Source organism: Ylistrum balloti, unplaced genomic scaffold (assembly GCF_031769215.1).
Source record: "Ylistrum balloti isolate Yb309-2 unplaced genomic scaffold, AGI_CSIRO_Ybal_v1 Utg371864, whole genome shotgun sequence".
NCBI classification, from domain to species: domain Eukaryota; kingdom Metazoa; phylum Mollusca; class Bivalvia; order Pectinida; family Pectinidae; genus Ylistrum; species Ylistrum balloti.
Window position 1 is genome coordinate 36799 of NW_026782923.1, and position 20078 is coordinate 56876.

The 20078-nt window shown below is 34.1% G+C and overlaps 1 protein-coding gene across 1 annotated transcript; it reads right to left on the minus strand.

Annotated features, from left to right (window-relative positions):
* Positions 1 to 279: 279 nt before the first annotated feature.
* Positions 280 to 19454, minus strand: LOC132563791 (glycerol kinase 3-like; the record flags this gene model as incomplete). The annotated part of the gene is made up of 17 exons (XM_060228542.1): positions 280 to 672; positions 1373 to 1450; positions 2886 to 3023; positions 5686 to 5806; positions 6265 to 6349; positions 6827 to 6923; positions 7506 to 7584; positions 8636 to 8716; positions 9332 to 9374; positions 10334 to 10401; positions 10532 to 10634; positions 11191 to 11300; positions 11759 to 11896; positions 16255 to 16334; positions 16865 to 16942; positions 18367 to 18473; positions 19381 to 19454. Coding segments are annotated over 17 exons (1578 nt in total), but the record flags the coding sequence as incomplete, so codon positions are not given.
* Positions 19455 to 20078: the final 624 nt, after the last annotated feature.

Genomic DNA, 20078 nt, shown 5'->3' on the forward strand with positions numbered 1-20078 from the left:
TCATAACAGTTATTACAATATTTTGTTGGCATTTCTTATTAAACTGGGATAGACGTTGGTGGGCTTATTACCAGACAGTGACTTATCGTTGGATAATTACTGTATTTTTCATGTCTTGTATGTTCTCAAAAGCAAAGCTTGTAATTATTATGTAGAAAGAAAATTTTGTAAGATAGAAGGAGAGCTATATAATAATTATTGCATAATTCAAGCAAGCAAAACGTAGATTTAGACACAACAGATATCAAGAAAAAAAAATATGAATCAAATCTCATGATGAACCTGTGGATTTATAATGTTACATGCAATCCTGATAAAAAAAACATACAAAGTTGTACATGAAACAATGTCATTGGTAAATGATTTCATGTCTCAAATATTTCATCAGTTAGAAATCACACCTGAAGACTAGAATGAGCAACGTTAGGATTGATATGTGTGATTCGTTGTAATTCTATGACATAAACGATCCGAAGATCATAAAAATACATCTAAATAAAAATATTTTGACAATAAAAACATAAACAATTTTCTATAGAAATGGAGTATAGGGTACCTACAACCTGGCTATATGTTATCTCTTGTGTATAAGTTCTGCTGCTAATAATAAGGCACAGCTGGTCCATAGGTACAGTCCGGCGGCGAGACTGCTGTACAGGTTCGGCATAGTTCCTATTCTTCCATAGGGAAAAAAAACAGAAATATTACATACATGTATATAATACTGCATCCGATTTCAATTCAGGTCACTTTCTTATAAGTAGTCAAAACAGTTGACTCGCTGAATTGAAAACACCAGGTACAGATTATGATGGGGCTGGACTGGTACTGCCTGGTGATAGTTTCAGAATCAGCATACGAAAATAGAATCAATGTACAGAATCTTCATTATATTCGATACAAGCTTAAATGGAACACATTGCATAATGGTCATAAATTATTAATATTTTTTTCTATCCTAGAAAATTTCGAAAATGTACATTATGACTTTTATCAATTTGTTGTAGAACATTTCTGAGTTGCCTTGACCTTTTCGACCAGCTTTTTAGAAAGTGACTTCAAATACACAAAACTTGACATGCAGAGATACCATATAATACAAATATGTTCACAAAACATATTGTCTACCAAGAAAGATTTGCTCCTGTTTAATCTCAGCCATAAAATAAGTAGCCTCCTTTGTGAGGTAATCATATATATATATATATATACCCAGGGCCCTATCCCTAACAGTAATTCTTATTTTGACTGAAGAATGAAATTATTGAACCATGAAAAAAAAAAAAAAAAAAACAATTTCGTCCATGAACAGAGAGGACGAATTTAAGATGGGAGTTTTGTACAATGACTTTTACTCTACGAGAAAACTTACCCTGTATGGGTGTGGGAACTTCCCAATGCATAGATCTCTCCACAGCAAGCTTCCATCTTGCAAAACGCTCATCACGATCTGAATTAAATGGTACCATTGTTCATTTCAATTCTTGGTACATAACTGATAACAAAATATGTGTATTTTATAGTTATACAAAAATTGATTTTTCTGGTTTCAACTGTGCTTCATAGCAAACTAGACTGAAAACAAGAGGCCCATGGGCCTTAACGGTCATCTGACATTAGATACAAGATATTTGACCCCTGTGACCTTTAAAGTGGGTCAAGGTCATTCATTTGAACAAACTTGGTAGGTAGAGCTCCATGCCAGTATGCTCTGTGCCAAGTATTAGCCCCCTAGACCTTCTAGTATTTGAGAAGAAGTTGTTTGAATGAAAAGTTTACACACGGCGGACGACGACAGACGAAGCACGATGGCTATAGGTCATCTGCAAAGGGTCAAGATGACCTAAAAAATGTTGATACAGATCCAGCATTCATACAAATGCTTGTCCACTTCTTCCATGAGCTGTTTAATATTCATGCAATCTAAAAGAAGGACTGTAACCAACTGCATTGATCACCCTTATTGGACCCTAACCATCCACCTTAAGGCTAAGGTTAAGTTTACTTTAAGCCCCCTTCATCCAAGGATGCTTCTGACAAAATTTGGTTAAAATTCTATTACCAAGTGATTTCCTCTACTGAAGCCTACCCATCTAACCCTGTGGTGTAAGATCCTGTGTTGTTACCGAGAATGTGATTTCTTTGTCCAATAGTACTGCAAGCTTTTTTCAGGAGGTCACCATAATAATATCAATACACACCCAATGGGCCGCCTGCATCTTATTTCTGAACCTTAAGGTGAGTACAATTAAGGAAAAAGAATCTCCCTCAGACGAAGTTATATCAAAGCATGTTATGGGCCAAATCTCACGATCTAAGGCCTCTTGGTGATCGTGAATTTTCAAAACATCTGACCTTTAAGTAAATGAGAGTATTCATTTGATTAACAAACTTAACAGTCATTTAACAAAGCATGCTAGAGGTCCCCGTGTCTCATTGGTTACTTAATGTTTGAACCCTGGGACTTTGAGGGTAAATAAAAGTATTACATTTAAACAAATCTGTAAACCCCATTTACCAGAGGACTATGTCCTAATATCATGACTCTAAGCCTCCTTAATACTGAGAAGAGTTGAATGATGGGAAAGGGTGAAACAGACCAGTGAGGCATGATACATAATACTTACAGGTTCTTTTTTTTTCAATGATTAAATTTTTTACCAAATTCAAAACTAAAAGTTTTCAGAGATCATGAAACAGACAGTCCATTTCGATGCACAGAATCTACTTTGGTTTTTTTGTTTTCTTTTTCATTTTTCGTGATTTAATCAGTCTTTAAAATAGGATAAAATAAAACTCATTGAAAATTACTACATTTAAGCAGTCTCAGCTATAAGCTCATAAAAGAATCAGTTAAAAAAATGAAAAATACAAGGACTACAAACTTTTAGCTCTGATGGCAGGGTTGAAGACATCAGTGGTGATAGTAGCTTCAGCACTGTCCTCAATGTCCCATATACCCTCAGCATAACCTGCTGCCATTGCTGCGCCTAAAGCTGTAGTCTCCGGCATGGAAGGTCGAACTGAGAATGAGAAATATTTAGTGTAAAAGCATTCAAATGAGTCATACTAGCTACTTCATTATCAGGTACTATCTAAGAAATATAGATAAATTATTCTATTTCATTTATCTGTATTATGAATTGACATTAACGTAAATTAACTTAAAAAATGAATATGACCTTTTTCTAATATTATTTAAAAAATGAATATGACCTGAGATTTTTTAATTCTCTGATATCCTCAAAAACGGCTTGTTAAAACAAGGAACAAAGAAATTCCTTGAGGAATTTTCATACAAGATATTTTCAAGGAAATATTAGCTGAGGAAAATCTGGCCCCAGTTGAGATGTATAAGATAACATCCCTTCCTATCTAGTCTTTCCCCTGTTCTTGTTCTTGATTATATGAAATTTAATTTTTCTCCTAAGAGCAGTGAACATAGTCTTAAATTGTCAAATTCAAGATGGTTGCCTGTCAGCCATTTTGTATTTGTATTTGTCCAAAATCAAAAGAACACTTTAAGGACAAAGGAGAACCTACGTATAAAATTTGAGAAAGTTCCATTTAGAATTTCTCCCAAAATACAGATAATAAACATTCAATGTCATTATCAAAGATGGCCACCAGTCAGCCATATTGTTTTTGTTTATAGAAAGACAAAGGATCACAGACAGGATCCGACAGATCATGGATCACAGACCACTGACGAAAAGTGATTTGAATAGCCCACCATCTGATGATGGTGAGCTTAAAAATTACCAAATTGAGCGGATGATACCTATGTATAACTGTAATAACCTTAAATAAATCAAATGAATTGATTAATTAACTATGTGTCAATGTAACAAAGTGAGCAGCACACTGTCATGGGGCTGACTATGATATATATTTCTGAACTTTTGAAAAGAATCCCACTGAAAGAAATAATTTCTTGTGTAATTCTGGACTCAATGAAAGCCATCCTGTAGTTCTCCCCTGTAAATACAGGTGTTCATCAGAAACTAAAAATACAAGGTATTTGTGTTCTGTTTCATTCTGGTGATTTGTCAGACCAAATATATGGAAAATCTACTTAAAGCTGTAACTCATCTGAATGGTGATTAAAGATCACGGACTAAGGGGGATAACTGGTAGGATTGCATATAAAGTGAAAATGTTTTGACTCCTTAGACCAGGTGGGTCTACTGTTTGCTTCCTGTTTCTGTAGAAGACAACATCAAATATTTTACTACACTGACCAATAAAATGGCCCCAAAAGTATAGTGGAAAGTATATATGGTTTTTCTGGAAGCTAAATTTACTAGACATGGTCCTGATTAAAACCTGAAGACAATGTTTGACGGACACACACTTGACAATGGTCTGCACAATGTAAAGTTCATTTGTAAATCATATTATAAAACTGTACTCACATATCCTTTAATACTATTTAATATGTAATTCATAATGTTAAGACATTAGATAACAATGATTTAAAGATGAAATCAAAATTATGTATGACTTAGTTGTGTATTCAGGCTTTGTTTACATTGTACATAGTTGTGTATTCAGGCTTTGTTTACATTGTACATAGTTGTGCATTCAGGCTTTGTTTACATTGTACATAGTTGTATATTCAGGCTTTGTTTACATTGTACATAGTTGTGTATTCAGGCTTTGTTTACATTGTACATAGTTGTGTATTCAGGCTTTGTTTACATTGTACATAGTTGTGTATTCAGGCTTTGTTTACATTGTACATAGTTGTGTATTCAGGCTTTGTTTACATTGTACATAGTTGTGTATTCAGGCTTTGTTTACATTGTACATAGTTGTGTATTCAGGCTTTGTTTACATTGTACATAGTTGTGTATTCAGGCTTTGTTTACATTGTACATAGTTGTGTATTCAGGCTTTGTTTACATTGTACATAGTTGTGTATTCAGGCTTTGTTTACATTGTACATAGTTGTGTATTCAGGCTTTGTTTACATTGTACATAGTTGTGTATTCAGGCTTTGTTTACATTGTACATAGTTGTGTATTCAGGCTTTGTTTACATTGTACATAGTTGTGTATTCAGGCTTTGTTTACATTGTACATAGTTGTGTATTCAGGCTTTGTTTACATTGTACATAGTTGTGTATTCAGGCTTTGTTTACATTGTACATAGTTGTGTATTCAGGCTTTGTTTACATTGTACATAGTTGTGTATTCAGGCTTTGTTTACATTGTACATAGTTGTGTATTCAGGCTTTGTTTACATTGTACATAGTTGTGTATTCAGGCTTTGTTTACATTGTACATAGTTGTGTATTCAGGCTTTGTTTACATTGTACATAGTTGTGTATTCAGGCTTTGTTTACATTGTACATAGTTGTGTATTCAGGCTTTGTTTACATTGTACATAGTTGTGTATTCAGGCTTTGTTTACATTGTACATAGTTGTGGAATTAGGTATCACCCTTAAACCTTTCTGTATCACCATCCCTGTTATACCACCAAAATCAAAAGTGACAGAATAACAGGAGACTAGTGTATAAATTCTAACCTGTATCTCCTCATACATGTGTTAATACAGTGAATCTAGGTTTTTCTGTGTCTCACTAGATATCTCTGGTCCTTAACTAAACCTCTACCATTAAACACAAATTCTGGTAGAAAGAGTAAGCATGCTGACAATATAAAAAGTGTGCTGACTCACCAACATTAATGCCCAGGAGATCAGACTGCATCTGCATGAGTAGAGTATTAGCCGTCATTCCTCCATCGACTTGCAGAGACATTAAGGGGATACCACTATCCTTGTTCATGATTTCTAGAATCTGGAAATAAACAATAATTTGATTTATATTTAAACAAATAAACTTCACATCACTTTGTCTGGTGATACCATTCGCCTTATTCACGATCTCTAGAATCTGTAAACAAACACTACATAGAAATTGACGACTTTTCCAGTAAAACATCTACTGTATACCAAATTAATTTCACGGGGTTAGTATTTTGTAGTTGTCGCAGTATTTACACGTAACATATTTTTTGATTTTCATTAATTGTAGGATGTTCCCTGTTATTTTCTTGCTATCTATTGACCACGAATAAAGCAAAACTCAATTCCCTGCAAATATAATCAACTACATTACTTGACTAAACGACTCTGGCGTCTCTCCTATCCATGGATTGTATCCTGCCTAATACTTCTTACTGTTTTAGTTTTAAAAGCTTAAATTGATTGATTTGAAAGAAATTTCATTTATACATTTAAGAAAAACTCACTTACCTCCCTTGTCTGAAAACAGACAGCCTCCAGGGCTGCCCTAGCAATGTGGCATTTTGTGGTGAACTGTGTCAGACCACATATGATCCTGAAGAGAACAAGCAGAACACATATTGTAGTACAGATATTCTTCTGATTGAGAGGTGACAGTGTAATCAATGGAATATCACATAAAGTTTTCTATTATGATGTTAGTGTGTTTAGCTTGAAGATTACCTATTCAATACTGTCTATATAGTATTAATTCTAATCATATGAAAACACTTATATTAAATCAATTTTTGTTTTTCTTTTGAATAATTATTCATGTTGGTCATAAAAATGCTTCTTGTGTAAAACAATGTGAAAAGGTTATACAAGAGACATGAAATCAAACATTATACAGGATTAAAATGAAGAAAAATAATTTGAAATATCAATAAATTGAGACGATATCAACTCTTTAATGAGATATAGAGAACTCTTTAATGAGATACAGAGAACTCTTTAATGGGATATAGTGAAATACTATATGGTATGAAGGTACCATACCTCCTTAAGTTTGGTAATGATTATTGTTACTTACCCTCTTGCATCTGACTGCCAGTAGGGACAGAAAAGACCTGAAAAGGCTGGTACAAAATAACACCCTCCCACACTGTCAACTCCTGCGGCTAGTTTCTCTGTAAATGATATCAAAATATGCACCTATACTTTAGCTTCATCACAAGTCAAATGGGCTGTTAAAGTTTATTTACAGCATTACTAGCTCAGCTCATTTTTACACTGAGGGTTTGTCTCCCTTGTTAACCTTGCAGTTCTCTCCTTTACAACTCTTTAAGAAGAGCTGTTTCCTTTACCTATCATTACTGACTAACACAGCTGACAAAAGGATGGACCTTGCCTATCTCCATTCTGATCTATGATATCCATGTTGTCTCAGGGACAAAAACGGTCTTTCTTGTGAATCTGTTGCCGTTACCAACCTCCTCTGAAGTCTGATGATTCCAAGGTTGTTCAAGGGCCATGAACTGCCTCCCTTGTGAACCTCTTACCTAGTTTTACTGTTTTTATTGCTAATTTATCTCCCTTACCTACCAGTCTATCATCATCCTGATTGACAGATCCTTTACCTAACTCTTCTGACGTCTTGGTGATTTCCAGGTTGTCCCAGAGTCTCTTTTACTAGCTTTATTATTTAAATGCTAAGTTATCTCCCTTACCTACCAGTCTTATCATCATCCTGATTAACACAGAGCCCTTACCTATTTCCTCTGAAGTCTTGATGATTCCCAGGTTGTCACGGAGCCAGCGAACACAAGCACCACCTATAGCAACAGCTCCCTGTCAGAAATATGTAAATATTCTGATTAAAATAAAACGGGAGTAGAAATATTGGTACAGATGCTGAAACAAAATTAATGGTTACCTCATACATATACATTATTTTTTTGTCCAGCAACCTTAACAATAGCTGTATAATTTGTACACATTCTTTTTTCTCATTTTTTTAAGTTCATTTATCTTACAACAATTGCATGGAGTTTTCCCAGTTTATATTTATCACTGGCCTGGATGGAAGTGCATGAAGGTCGAACTGTAGGAGGAAACTAGAGTCACTGGTCTTTTATGGGATTGAACACTGAAACACTCTTGAGTTATGATAATGTTGCCATCTTGGTATTTTCTTGATGTTTATAAATTTGAGTTTGAATTATGATAATGTGGCCATGCTGGTATTTTCTTGGTGTTTTCTGTAACTGCGGAGTTTTGAACCTTTACTTTGGTACACTAAAAATTGTCTTACTGCTAATATGACCAATATTTACACCAAGTTTCATCATCCTTGTTTAGATGGAAGTAAAGTTATACTCTGCGCACAAAATATTAACCAAAGGCAACAATGCTGTAAATAAGACATTATGGACCTTAAAACATGTAAACTGCACATCACATTAGTGTAACTGATGTACACACCAAGTTTCATGACACTTGTCTCACTGTGGGCAAAATTTCTGCTCATGACATTAAGAGTACAAATGGAAACACAGAAAGACAGAAAGAAAGACAGACAGACAAACGGACAAAGCAGCAACTATCTATTCCCCAAAACTTTAAGGAAAGTGTAACAGAATTACTTCCTGATAATATTACAGTATTTCTGAAACTTTATTACAAACAACAGATTTTTCTTTACTAAAGCTAGCCAAGATCCTGACCATAAAAGTGGCCCTTAAAGGTCTTGAACTAAGACTAGAGGTTAGGAACTGTACTAAGGGCAAGTAATTCAAATGTGAATTTTACACATTTGAAATTATACATCAGGGGAGTAAATCCTAAATGGTGCAAGATGAGATACAGAAAATGAAGCCATAACAGTACTGTAGTATAATACCTCAAGAGCATACACAACAGGTTTGTCTTTTCCAAGCTGATATCCAACCGTTGTTAATAGACCATGGTTGGACTCACACACCTGCAAATATAAAATATAACAGACCATGGCAGGAACCATTCAAATTTATCACATCATATTTGATATTTTGGAACATTTTCTTCCGGTTGGTAATGTCACTAGAATAGAAGTTGTTACAAAATTTCCAGTAGAAGATTAGAGAGTGACATTTCAATGACTACACTGCCACCTTCATCAGACAAATGACCAGTGTGGATTGTACTAGCACTGACATATGTAGTGTATGAGATGTTACGGAAACAACCAACTTTTTCAGTTGCACTATAATCCTATGTACACTAAGGTTGAAAATAGTATGACAAGATGGTAAACAGATTATAGACCAGAAAATACACCAGATGGTAACAATGTTCTGTAGTCAATTTGGTTACACTTTGTTTAAGACCTTGACATAGATGTGCAAAAGTCTGTGGCCCCACTCATTCCTTTTAACTATCTGAGTGTATATAGGACTATAGTGCAGCCAAAAAAGTTGGTCGATTCTGTACCATTGCGTACACCTACCTGAGTTTTGTGAAAATCTGTTTGAGTATAAATAGCAACAAGTTGTTTTTAAGACAATAAATGAAAAATGACATCAGATTAAAAAGTCTACAATCTGTAAATGTGTCCTACCTCTGTCCCAGTATTCATTAGAAGGAAACAGCCAGTACCATACCTGAAATAGAATAATTTAGTGAGAAGTCTTTACATATCTAGTGAACCTAATTTTTAACACATCTTTAACTAGTTAATTTCCTGTATTGACAACTCTGTAATAGCTTTAGTGATAACCTTATTTTTGACACATCTTCAACATGACACAGTTCAAGCCATATCTAAGCCATACAGTATTAGAAACTTAATAAACACATGTACAAAATATAATTCACATATAGCTAACATGAATTAGCAAACGTTGGAAAAACCATATTGATGTATCCAGTAACATACTTTTACACATAGGTTGTGTAACCCAGGTAAATACTAGCAGCAATATACCGCTGGGGTACAGAGAATTTCTCTTTAGCTTGATTGGCTGAACATCAGACTGGAACGCCAGAGGTCCAGGGTTGGAATCCGAGCATTGCAATAAACACTGACCTCTGTTACAGTTGTTAATGATACACAGAGATGTTTTGTTTATTGGTTTGAGCAGTTGGAACAGGTTTGTTTGTTATTTAATATGAGATAACCGACTGATCTTATTATGCTTTCTGACAAACTTCAAATGTGACTTTTTCGAGGCCTGTATCATTATTTGCAAATTCGCCCTGATTTATTCCTGACATTTTACATTGAAAGTGCCAACTAACCAGTTTGTCTGCATAAACTAGCGGCCCTTGATCAATAAGATCTGTAAGACATACAATTGTACTATTTATGGTCAGAAGGGAAGTAACTCTATTCTGGATATTAGTTTTATATTAGTAAGACATACAATGGTACTATTTATGGTCAGAAGGGAAGTAACTCTATTCTGGATATTAGTTTTATTTATTTATTAGTTTGAACATAATCTAGATACATTGATTGATATATATGCTTTAAATCACATGATTCCACATTGAAACAAAATCAAACTTTTACATTTGAAGTACACGAAACATCTGCAAAAAAACACGTTTGTTAACTTACGTGTTTTTGGCCTGTCCAGGTTTGAAACACATTTGACCCACCAAAGCCGCCTGCTGGTCTCCAAGTATCTAGAAAAAGTCAGAAATTACTTATAATTATACCAGTGACATACACTGAACATGTCATGTTATAAGTTCATTTTAAAATACTGCATCAAAAACAAGACTAAAAATGTCCTGATGTTGTCAAGATAATTACCCCAGAGATGTTGAGACCCTTAAGAGGACCAGAAACCAGCTGACCATACACCTCAGAAGAACTTCTGATCTCTGGTAGGACTTCTGCAGGAATGTCGAAGAACCTGCAATAAGGAACAATAATGGAACATGATGCAGGTAGTATCTAGGATATTTTTCAAGAGATGTTGAAATATCTTACTTTCTGAGAACTTACGAATTCTTTTATAATCATCTGACGCCAATATTTGAAATCATTTAAAATTTCCTCAAACAGTTTTCCAAATACTTGTAAAATGTTGTTCAAATCTAATAAAAGAATTATTCCCTACAAAACATGTTTCATTAGTAAATTTGCTGGAAATCAAACAAGATTATTTCCCTGTAATTCCCTGAATTTGCATTTTGCATATTTACACGATGGTCGGCTGGCACAGAAGGTAACACAATGCTTTTCATCATAAAGACATGGGTTTAATTTACAAGCGAAATGGGAACTAGCACATAATTATACTAGGTCACCTGCCTGACCGTGAAACCTATCTACAAATACCCCTGTTCTGGCAACATCCCTCCCTTTCATTCCAGCAAAATGAAGAGATCAAATGAAGATTATGTATAAATTTTTTCAGAGTAATATGAACATATTGTGGTTCTGTTTCAGCATACTTCTGAACTCACTTCAATAGACTGGTGTCCCAGTCCAGTGATCGGAGGTTCATCAGCATGGTTCGACTGGCATTAGTGACGTCTGTCAAATGTTTCCCTCCATCCTTCCCTCCAGTTAGGTTCTGAAGTTAAGAACATTCCACAATATTACCATGCTGATTGAAAACCAAATATCTATTTATGTCAGAGCAATTATTATGAATCACAGGGCATTGAGCAAAAAAAACTTTCAAATTAGATTTAATTTGTATTTGTGTTAATTTTTGAAAATAAAATTTGATTTCATTTTAAAATTTCACTTTCAAATTACAAAATCTACTAGTATTTATATTTTTTCGGGTCATAACCAGTGTATTTTACAGTAGTTTCAATTGGAAAGTCTCCTTTGATAAAGGGAGAATACGATTAGATTATAGTTTGGCTAAATTGTTTTCAAAGTTTCAGTCATAAATTCCTGGGGTTGTAATATCCTTTACCTATCTGGAAAATTCCTTAGAGTAAGAAATTGTAACGTAATTATTTCCTACTGAAACAGTTCTAAGTCTTAAGATCCATAAATTCTAGTTTTATTATGAATTACCCATAACAGCCAGGAGTCGACAGTCCCAAATAAGCAGCGTCCATCTTTAATAGCACTTTGAACTTCTTCACTGTTATCAATCAGCCATCTCAGCTTGACGGCGCTGAAGTAGGTAGTTATAGGAAGGCCACATTTAGGCTGTAACAGAAATCAGGGTACAAAGTTCATCATCTGTTCATCTCAAGGATCTGGAGAACCAGTAAATTAGTAACAGAAATCAGGCTAAAATGTTCATCTACTGTTCATCTCAAGAGTCTGGAGAACCAGAAAATTAGTAACAGAAACCAGGCTACAAATTCATTAACTGTTCATCTCAAGAGTCTGGAGAACCAGAAATATAGTAACAGAAACCAGGCTACAAATTCATTAACCGTTCATCTCAAGGGTCTGGAGAACCAGAAAATTAGTAACAGAAACCAGGCTACAAATTCATTAACTGTTCATCTCAAGAGTCTGGAGAACCAGAAATATAGTAACAGAAACCAGGCTACAAATTCATTAACTGTTCATCTCAAGGGTCTGGAGAACCAGAAAATAAGTAACAGAAATCAGGCTAAAACGTTCATCAACTGTTCATCTCAAGGGTCTGGAGAACCAATAAATTAGTAACAGAAATCAGGGTACAAAGTTCATCAACTGTTCATCTCAAGAGTCTGGAGAACCAGTAAATTAGTAACAGAAATCAGGGCACAAAGTTCATCTACTGTTCATCTCAAGGATCTGGAGAACCAGTAAATTAGTAACAGAAATCAGGCTAAAACATTCATCAACTGTTCATCTCAAGGGTCTGGAGAACCAGAAAATTAGTAACAGAAATCAGGCTACAAAGTTCATCTACTGTTCATCTCCAGAGTCTGGAGAACCAGTAAATTAGTAACAGAAATCAGGGTACAAAGTTCATCAACTGTTCATCTCAAGGGTCTGGAGAACCAGTAAATAAGTAACAGAAATCAGGCTAAAATGTTCATCAACTGTTCATCTCAAGGGTCTGGAGAACCAGTAAATTAGTAACAGAAATCAGGCTAAAATGTTCATCAACTGTTCATCTCAAGAGTCTGGAGAACCAGAAAATTAGTAACAGAAATCAGGCTAAAATGTTCATCAACAGTTCATCTCAAGGGTCTGGAGAACCAGTAAATTAGTAACAGAAATCAGGCTAAAATGTTCATCAACTGTTCATCTCAAGAGTCTGGAGAACCAGAAAATTAGTAACAGAAACCAGGCTAAAATGTTCATCAACTGTTCATCTCAAGAGTCTGGAGAACCAGAAAATTAGTAACAGAAACCAGGCTAAAATGTTCATCAACTGTTCATCTCAAGAGTCTGGAGAACCAGAAAATTAGTAACAGAAATCAGGCTAAAATGTTCATCAACTGTTCATCTCAAGGGTCTGGAGAACCAGTAAATTAGTAACAGAAATCAGGCTAAAACATTCATCAACTGTTCATCTCAAGGGTCTGGAGAACCAGTAAATTAGTAACAGAAATCAGGCTACAAAGTTCATCTACTGTTCATCTCAAGGATCTGGAGAACCAGTAAATTAGTAACAGAAATCAGGCTAAAACATTCATCAACTGTTCATCTCAAGGGTCTGGAGAACCAGTAAATTAGTAACAGAAATCAGGCTAAAATGTTCATCTACTGTTCATCTCAAGGATCTGGAGAACCAGTAAATTAGTAACAGAAATCAGGGTAAAACATTCATCAACTGTTCATCTCAAGAGTCTGGAGAACCAGTAAATTAGTAACAGAAATCAGGCTACAAAGTTCATCTACTGTTCATCTCAAGAGTCTGGAGAACCAGAAAATAAGTAACAGAAATCAGGCTAAAATGTTCATCTACTGTTCATCTCAAGGATCTGGGGAACCAGTAAATTAGTAACAGAAATAAGGGTACAAAGTTCATCAACTGTTCATCTCAAGGGTCTGGAGAACCAGAAAATTAGTAACAGAAATCTGGCTACAAAGTTCATTTACTGTTCATCTCAACAAAATTCATCTACTGTTCATCTCAAGGATCTGGAGAACCAGAAAATTAGTAACAGAAATTAGGGTACAAAGTTCATCAACTGTTCATCTCAAGAGTCTGGAGAACCAGAAAATTAGTAACAGAAATCAGGCTAAAATGTTCATCTACTGTTCATCTCAAGGATCTGGGGAACCAGTAAATTAGTAACAGAAATAAGGGTACAAAGTTCATCAACTGTTCATCTCAAGGGTCTGGAGAACCAGAAAATTAGTAACAGAAATCTGGCTACAAAGTTCATTTACTGTTCATCTCAACAAAATTCATCTACTGTTCATCTCAAGGATCTGGAGAACCAGAAAATAAGTAACAGAATTTAGGGTACAAAGTTCATCAACTGTTCATCTCAAGAGTCTGGAGAACCAGAAAATTAGTAACAGAAATCAGGCTACAAAGTTCATCTACTGTTCATCTCAAGGGTCTGGAGAACCAGTAAATTAGTAACAGAAATCAGGCTAAAATGTTCATCTACTGTTCATCTCAAGGATCTGGAGAACCAGAAAATTAGTAACAGAAATTAGGGTACAAAGTTCATCAACTGTTCATCTCAAGAGTCTGGAGAACCAGTAAAATTAGTAACAGAAATCAGGCTACAAAGTTCATCTACTGTTCATCTCAAGGGTCTGGAGAACCAGTAAATTAGTAACAGAAATCAGGGTAAAACATTCATCAACTGTTCATCTCAAGGGTCTGGAGAACCAGTAAATTAGTAACAGAAATCAGGCTACAATGTTCATCTACTGTTCATCTCAAGGATCTGGAGAACCAGTAAATTAGTAACAGAAATCAGGCTAAAATGTTCATCTACTGTTCATCTCAAGAGTCTGGAGAACCAGTAAATTAGTAACAGAAATCAGGCTAAAACATTCATCAACTGTTCATCTCAAGAGTCTGGAGAACCAGTAAATTAGTAACAGAAATCAGGCTAAAATGTTCATCTACTGTTCATCTCAAGAGTCTGGAGAACCAGTAAATTAGTAACAGAAATCAGGCTAAAATGTTCATCTACTGTTCATCTCAAGGATCTGGAGAACCAGTAAATTAGTAACAGAAATCAGGGTAAAACATTCATCAACTGTTCATCTCAAGAGTCTGGAGAACCAGTAAATTAGTAACAGAAATCAGGCTACAAAGTTCATCTACTGTTCATCTCAAGAGTCTGGAGAACCAGAAAATAAGTAACAGAAATCAGGCTAAAATGTTCATCTACTGTTCATCTCAAGGATCTGGGGAACCAGTAAATTAGTAACAGAAATAAGGGTACAAAGTTCATCAACTGTTCATCTCAAGGGTCTGGAGAACCAGAAAATTAGTAACAGAAATCTGGCTACAAAGTTCATTTACTGTTCATCTCAACAAAGTTCATCTACTGTTCATCTCAAGGATCTGGAGAACCAGAAAATTAGTAACAGAAATTAGGGTACAAAGTTCATCAACTGTTCATCTCAAGAGTCTGGAGAACCAGAAAATAAGTAACAGAAATCTGGCTAAAATGTTCATCTACAGTTTAGTTAAGATGTCTGGACCAACAGCAAATTAAACATCAAATGACATATCTAACTCATAGTATAGTCCATAAACACTCCTTAGGTCAACACTAACAGGAACCCAGCAGCACTCAGCTACCAATAAATCCCAGAATCAGATTCACTGCCTGGATGTCCCATACATAACAGATGGTTACAATTTGTACTTAATGTTTATATAGCACCTAGATTTTAAAAGCTTTTGGGGAACATCACCATTTAGCCCCTATAAGGGCTTCTCATGTTCAACACTTCCCACATCTAACCATATGTCTGCCAATGCAAAAGAGTAAATATTGACATCTGCAATCTATCCACAAAAATTCTACTATTCACTTACATAATTTTCTTTTAAAACAGTTCTGTTTTTAAGGCTATATGCTACCTAACAGTAAAACAATTTCCCATCCAAACGAGTTCTTTGAAATCATATATTTTCATGTAGCTCCAATTTTGTGTTTTTAAAAAAACCCAATATTCTTGGACATTTGATTTGATTCTGTGGATAAACATAGGTAAATATATATATTTATACTAATTTTAACAGTTAAAGGACATATGAATTTGGGAATTGAGAGTACCCACAAAATCAATTAAAATTTAATCCAATAAGATAATTGATAATTTTACAGAAATCACTAAAAATTAATCATCAAAGATAAAACGCATTGGTATCACTGAAATAGATGTTTGGTATATTTGATTACTAAGATGTTGGCCTACATACTTCGAGGTTGGCCTTCACACATTGACGTTGACCTACATACTCTGAGGTTGACCTACATACACTGATGTTGACCTACATACTCCAATGTTGACCTACATACCCTAATGTTGGCCTTCATAAACTGATGTTGACCTACATATAATAATGTTGACCTACATACTCTGTTGACCTACATACCCTAATGTTGACCTACATATACTGATGTTGACCTACATACTCTGAGGTAGTCCTTGTTCTTCTGTGGAGTCTTGTTCACCAAGTTATCTACAGTGCTAGCTGTCCTCATGTCAAGCCATACTGCAGGATAGAAAACAAAGACAATCAATTTGCCATACATGTAAATATTAAACCAAAAATTCTATATATACACTTTTTCCTGAAAGCAACTGAAAACCTATTTATCTTACAGTATCATTAATTTGGGAGACTAATTTCATATGATTTAAAGAACATTTTCGTAGTCTTTTATTGAAAGTCTTATGATCTTGATAAATCAATACATTATTTGTATTTCTATTTTATCTACGATAAAAAAAAATTCTGAAGACATTTTTTCACTGATTAGGAAATTAATATAAAATTTTACTTTTATATTCCATATAAATAGTGAAATATTATAATATATTTATGCCTCTTGCTAAATGAAGAATCCAACAAACTGTTGTTGACTTGTTGGGAGGATTATTATTTATTTGCATCATATCTTGTTTCAATTTTCGATCACAATGGTGTTCAGAATTCTTATTTCTAAAGAAAAAAGCTTCATTCACAGTAAATATCTGACTTCAAGTTTCCATGGTGATTATTATGAGGAAATATCAACATACCTATGGCATTGTATAGAGGTTTCCCTGTCAGCTTGTCCCAAACCACAGTTGTCTCCCTTTGATTCGTGATCCCAATGGCTGTATGATTGATTATATACAATATAAGTAATTGATATCAATAAATTAACACAAAGCATAATAAACAGTAATTAACCAGAAGGTTCCAGATTTGTATTACCTGTTGTAATTTTTACAACAGTAATTTTTATCTGAGTTTGATATAATCAAGTATTGAGTATAAATAATACATTTGATTATTTGGTCATAACTTCATTCACAAAACCTTTCTAAAAATCATCAATATTTCTCAATTCTTCAACAAATATCACATATAAACTTAGTATTTTCTCATTTGCAAACATAACTAATATCACCTTCAGCATCTGTCAGAGTCAATCTATCTTTGTTGACAGAAAGGTAACAGATACAATACTCCTTGAGCAGTACAATGATAAAATATTGTTATAATATTTGTAAACCTACAGATAGATAGATAAGTAACAAAAATATAACAGTTGAAAACTGTGTATACATACATCTAAGATGATTGGTTAAATTAACATCAACTCAATGGTAAGTATTGAGCTGTGTAGTTTGATGTGTTTAATAAAATCCAGTGTTTATCAATTGTAAGTATTGTGATGTGTAGTTTGATGTGTTTAATACAATCCAGTGTTTATCAATTGTAAGTATTGTGATGTGTAGTTTGATGTGTTTAATACAATCCAGTGTTTATCAATTGTAAGTATTGAGATGTGTAGTTTGATGTGTTTAATACAATCCAGTGTTTATCAATTGTAAGTATTGAGATGTGTAGTTTGATGTGTTTAATACAATCCAGTGTTTATCAATTGTATGTATTGTGATGTGTAGTTTGATGTGTTTAATACAATCCAGTGTTTATCTATTGTAAGTATTGAGATGTGTAGTTTGATGTGTTTAATACAATCCAGTGTTTATCTATTGTAAGTATTGAGATGTGTAGTTTGATGTGTTTAATACAATCCAGTGTTTATCAGTTGTAAGTGTTGTGATGTGTAAATAGATAGGAACAACAAATTCAGCCCCTAATGCTTCAGAGTGGAAATTGACTGGAAGTCAATATTATACCACCCTTATACATAATTATTGATTTAGATGATACATCAGAAGTACTCAGTGTTTTCCATAATTTTGTTGGTAGTAGGCCGTGTAGTGAAAGTAGGAGGATGGCCTGCCGTATACAGAACATTATTACGGAACTGGATTGGTGTAGGCGGCCAAATGTTCAAAGTAGCCGGTCAAATTGGCCGGCGACCGGCTTTTATGGAAAACCCTGGGTACTCACTGTTTTTGACTAATGGTAGAATGTCACCATGGATGACTTATTTATGAGGAACAACTGTAGGGACCAAAGTATATATACCTGTTATATATATATATATATTTACGTAATGTTAAAACTATTAATTATTCCACACAAATGAAATATACTACTGTTGTACATTTAATGTATTACTGACTTTTGATATTGGTAGGGTTGATGTCCAGGGCTTTGAGATTGTTGACAGCTTTCTCAATACAGGTCTGCACTGACGCCAAAATTTCTATCGGATCTTCTTCTACCCATCTGTCATCAACAATATAATTACACTGTATATTAAGACAATAGAATTTATAAATAAAAATATTTTCTCAACCTATCTGACCTTGACCTTTAACCTTTGACTTTGGCTCCTTATAAGGCAAATTCTCATTGTCATCCGAGATTCATTGCATTAGAAAGGAAACAGATTAGTATTTAAAATATATGAAATTCTATTTTAGCACTAAATATTGTTTGTGTGTAAAAGGTATTGTCCTACCACAAAACACCAATTAAGCTTTACATATAGAAGCCAACAAAACACCAAACAAAGTAAACATAATATAAAGAACCACAATTGTCTCTCTATAACACGATGAGTAATTATCATCACAGAGTTAAAATGTCGACTCTTTGAGGAACACATTGGTAAAAGGAGCAGATCAATGTGGTTTGTATATGGCGTTAAATATATTTTGACACTCTGTCACTCGGTTTGTTTGACTCAGTAGGTAGAGCCATGGATGGACGAGTGCTTTTAAACTCTAGTTTACTAGTCTTATTACACATTTAAACATTAATTCATAATGTTTCTAATTTACAAAAAGGGGGTCAACTTCAGGGTCAAAGCCAGTGCAGATCTATATAAAATGGTATTCATTGGTAATTTACTTATAAAGAGCAATATATGAGAGGGCTTATTACCAGGCATGAACATATTGCCATATAATTCTTATTGAACATCGTTAATGAACATTATTTTTCAAATGCCATCAGGAATAATTTTGATTGATATATATCAGAAAATTCAATCAAATTAGCCCTGACAGCATTAGAAAAATAATTTTCATTAAAGATGTTCAATAAGAATTCTGATTGATTCAATTTTAAATATGATGATGCATAATTTTCTTTGAGTAAGTTAGAGCGTTTTGTCTGTACATTTACAGACCCTTCTTTAGGCAGTAGTTGGTTGATTTCCTCTTGGTGGTACGTTACTAACTCGCCAGTCTGACTGGAAAATATCTGTAAATAAAAATAGATATACTAATATTTAATCAATAAGTAACACAAACCCGATCTATAGAGAAATTTTCAGCCTCTGGTGAGGTAAGTTGACATATATACTAATATTTAATCAATAAATAACACACATCCTATATAGAGAAATTTTCAGCCTCTGGTGTGGTAAGTTGAAATAAAAAAAAGACAAGTTCAGAATGGTTACTAGTAATGATTTTTAGTATTTGTTTATTAATAGTTGTTGCCATGTCAGGGTCATTTTGAAACTGGGATGTTGGTGAAAGTGTCACTGGACAAGATATGGGAGCTATGACTCAATTACCATTTACTAATCCTGAGCTATTGGAGTAAAGTATCCTGACAAAAGGACAAAACTACAAAACAGATCAATATGTTTCTCATCTTCTTCAGAAACATAAACCCAGTGGGCAGAAAGCATCAAACTTTACTTTGTTTTTACTTTTATTAAAAAAAAAACGACGCTCAAATTTATTGAGTCAATATAGCTTTTGTCACAAGTACCTTCAAGCATTTGAGAAAAAAGAAACAACAAGCATCTGTCAGGGTTAGATATACATATAACAAGCTTTCCTGTAAATAGTTCAATCTTTATAAGTATATACTTTC